Consider the following 2,500-nt stretch of genomic DNA (forward strand, 5'->3'; position numbering starts at 1 on the left):
TAGAGTACACTACACACACACACACACACACACACACACACATTAAAGTACATACACCTGCACAAAAATCCTGTACAAGATTGCATTCGCAGGGTTGCTACCCATTCCCTCAAATTTCTTATAACAACCTTAAAATAAAACCCTTTAGGTCTCTTCGATGCATACTATGTAGAGAGAGAAAATAACCAAAAACAAGCGCTCCGCTATTTTGAAAAATAGGCTCACTTTCAAACTCCCCTGGAGTTAAACAGTTGACCGTTTGTAAATGCATTCGGTAGGTGGCAGTAGCGCTTTTAGCTGTAGCTTAGCATAGATCATTGAATCGGATTAGACCGTTAGCGCCACGCTTAAAAATGACCAAAGAGTTGTGATGACCCTTCTGTAGTTACACTGTGCACCAAGACCGACAGAATTAGGAATTAAACAGTCCCCAGCATTTTCGGGCGCCGCGTAATATCCTTGGTACCGCAGCACAGTTTATTATTACTCCGGAAAGAGTACGGTTCCTCGCTACGTGAGTCTAGAACATCGCAACTTTTCATTTTCGGTCGTTATACAATGCAACAAGTGAATTCAACGCAGGGCGATGGTATCAATTAATTCAGTTAATGTGTTTTATAACAAAAACTTGTAAATGCGCATAAATCGGTTTTACGATAGCTTTAAATGGTTTTGCAAATCTTTATGGAATTTTAAAGATAAGACTATTGTAATTATTAGCTGGCAAATAGTAGATATGTCGCACGTCGACCTACATTTTAGACACAATATTGACCGTTTCAATCAAAGATACAGCAAAGCCAACGTCTTGAAGCAATACACAGCGGCGTTTCGTTCCTGAACGAATCAACATTTCTGAACGAATCAGCGAGTCAGTGATTCAGTAACCCATTCGTAAAGACAGCGATCGTTAGCTTACTTTCTGAATGACTGAGAAAAATGTGCTGAATGAAAGACAAAGTCTTTTGTCGCCACCTACTGGTTTGGATTCATATTTAAAGCTATAACGCCGACATTTTTTATTCGTTCGTTTAAAAAAATTCACGCATTCAAAATTTTGCGGTGAAAATGCACCTCTATAGTTTATTATTATTCAACGTGCATTAATTGAAGCAGTCTAAAAATTTGATTGGAAAGATGACAATTTATAAGGTAAGCGGAAAAAAAAAAATTAAATTGAAGAAACATAGTGGGAAATGACATCTGTTTTGTTATATACAACAACTCCTTGAAGTTAATTGTTATTTGTACTCATTTCTAGTCACAGAGTGCTTTATTTTGAGAGTTATTTAATTAATTAAACACATTTTTAGCATAAAAAAGTATAGATTAATTTGTATATACTCTCCATTATAAATTGTTTTTTTGGTTTAAAAAGTTTTGTTCATACAGCACCTGAAATATACCTTGGTTCATCAAAATAAACATTGATTAAAAATGTTAAATTGATAACCATCGGAGAAGCGTTCGATTATTTTGGTCCTTTAAAAACGTTTTTTGGTTTTGGCTGAAACACTGGATGTCTTGTCAGGAGTTGTATTTGACGTGCAGCGCTCTCGTACCTTTATTGGAGAGGTTGGCCGTGTTGCTGCTCAGGATGGTGAGAGCGTAGTGAGGAGGGAGAGACGCTTTACAGATGGCCGTGATGAAAGCGTCACGCGGCGTCACCAAACACAGACGGCCACACAGAGACGCCATGGACAGCTCCGCTTTCAGGATGTTTTCTGTGGCCGTCTCGTCCGTACTGACACAAACAGTACAGTGTGTGTGTGATTTATACAGTATATGCTAATTAGACTCATTGTGACCCTCGACCACAAAACCAGACACAAGACTGATAGATGATCTTTTCCTATACAAACAAACCATACATCAATAAAAATACATGTGTCTGCGCGTGTGTACTAATATATATATATATATATATATATATATATATATATATATATATATATATATATATATATATATATATATATATATATATATATATATATATATATATATATATATATATATATATATATATATATATATATATATATATATATATATATATATATATATATATATATATATATATATATATATATATATATATATATATATATATATATATATATATATATATATATATTTATTTATTTTTATATATATATATATATATATATATATATATATATATATATATATATATAATTCTTTTAACTCATGGATGTATATATTCAATAAAAATATGCTGTTTATATATTAAGAAAATTTATATATAATAAAAAATATAAGCATCACATTTAACGTACATTTAACGATTTTTTAAAACAATATGTGAAATATGTGGATGTGATTAATCACAAATACATACATATATACGCATATATATGGATATATACACACACACACACATATATATACATATATATACACACACACACACATACATATATATACATATACATAAATATACACACATACGTATATGAAATATCATGTGGTCCTAAGT

At 31.7% G+C, this 2,500-nt stretch overlaps 1 protein-coding gene across 6 annotated transcripts in view; it reads right to left on the reverse strand.

Annotated features, from left to right (window-relative positions):
* Positions 1-2,500, reverse strand: part of mon2 (MON2 homolog, regulator of endosome-to-Golgi trafficking) — a 31,932-nt gene that overhangs the window by 14,054 nt on the left and 15,378 nt on the right. For all 6 annotated transcript variants that reach the window (XM_043227200.1, XM_043227198.1, XM_043227196.1 and 3 more), the window contains exons 14-15: positions 1,563-1,744; positions 1-9 (exon numbers count right to left, since the gene is read on the reverse strand). The exon at positions 1-9 is cut by the window's left edge and continues 104 nt beyond it. In XM_043227200.1, coding sequence (XP_043083135.1) covers positions 1-9; positions 1,563-1,744 — 191 coding nt within the window. The remainder of the gene's footprint in view (positions 10-1,562; positions 1,745-2,500) is intronic.

The sequence above is a fragment of the Puntigrus tetrazona genome, chromosome 25 (assembly GCF_018831695.1).
Source record: "Puntigrus tetrazona isolate hp1 chromosome 25, ASM1883169v1, whole genome shotgun sequence".
NCBI classification, from domain to species: Eukaryota; Metazoa; Chordata; class Actinopteri; order Cypriniformes; family Cyprinidae; genus Puntigrus; species Puntigrus tetrazona.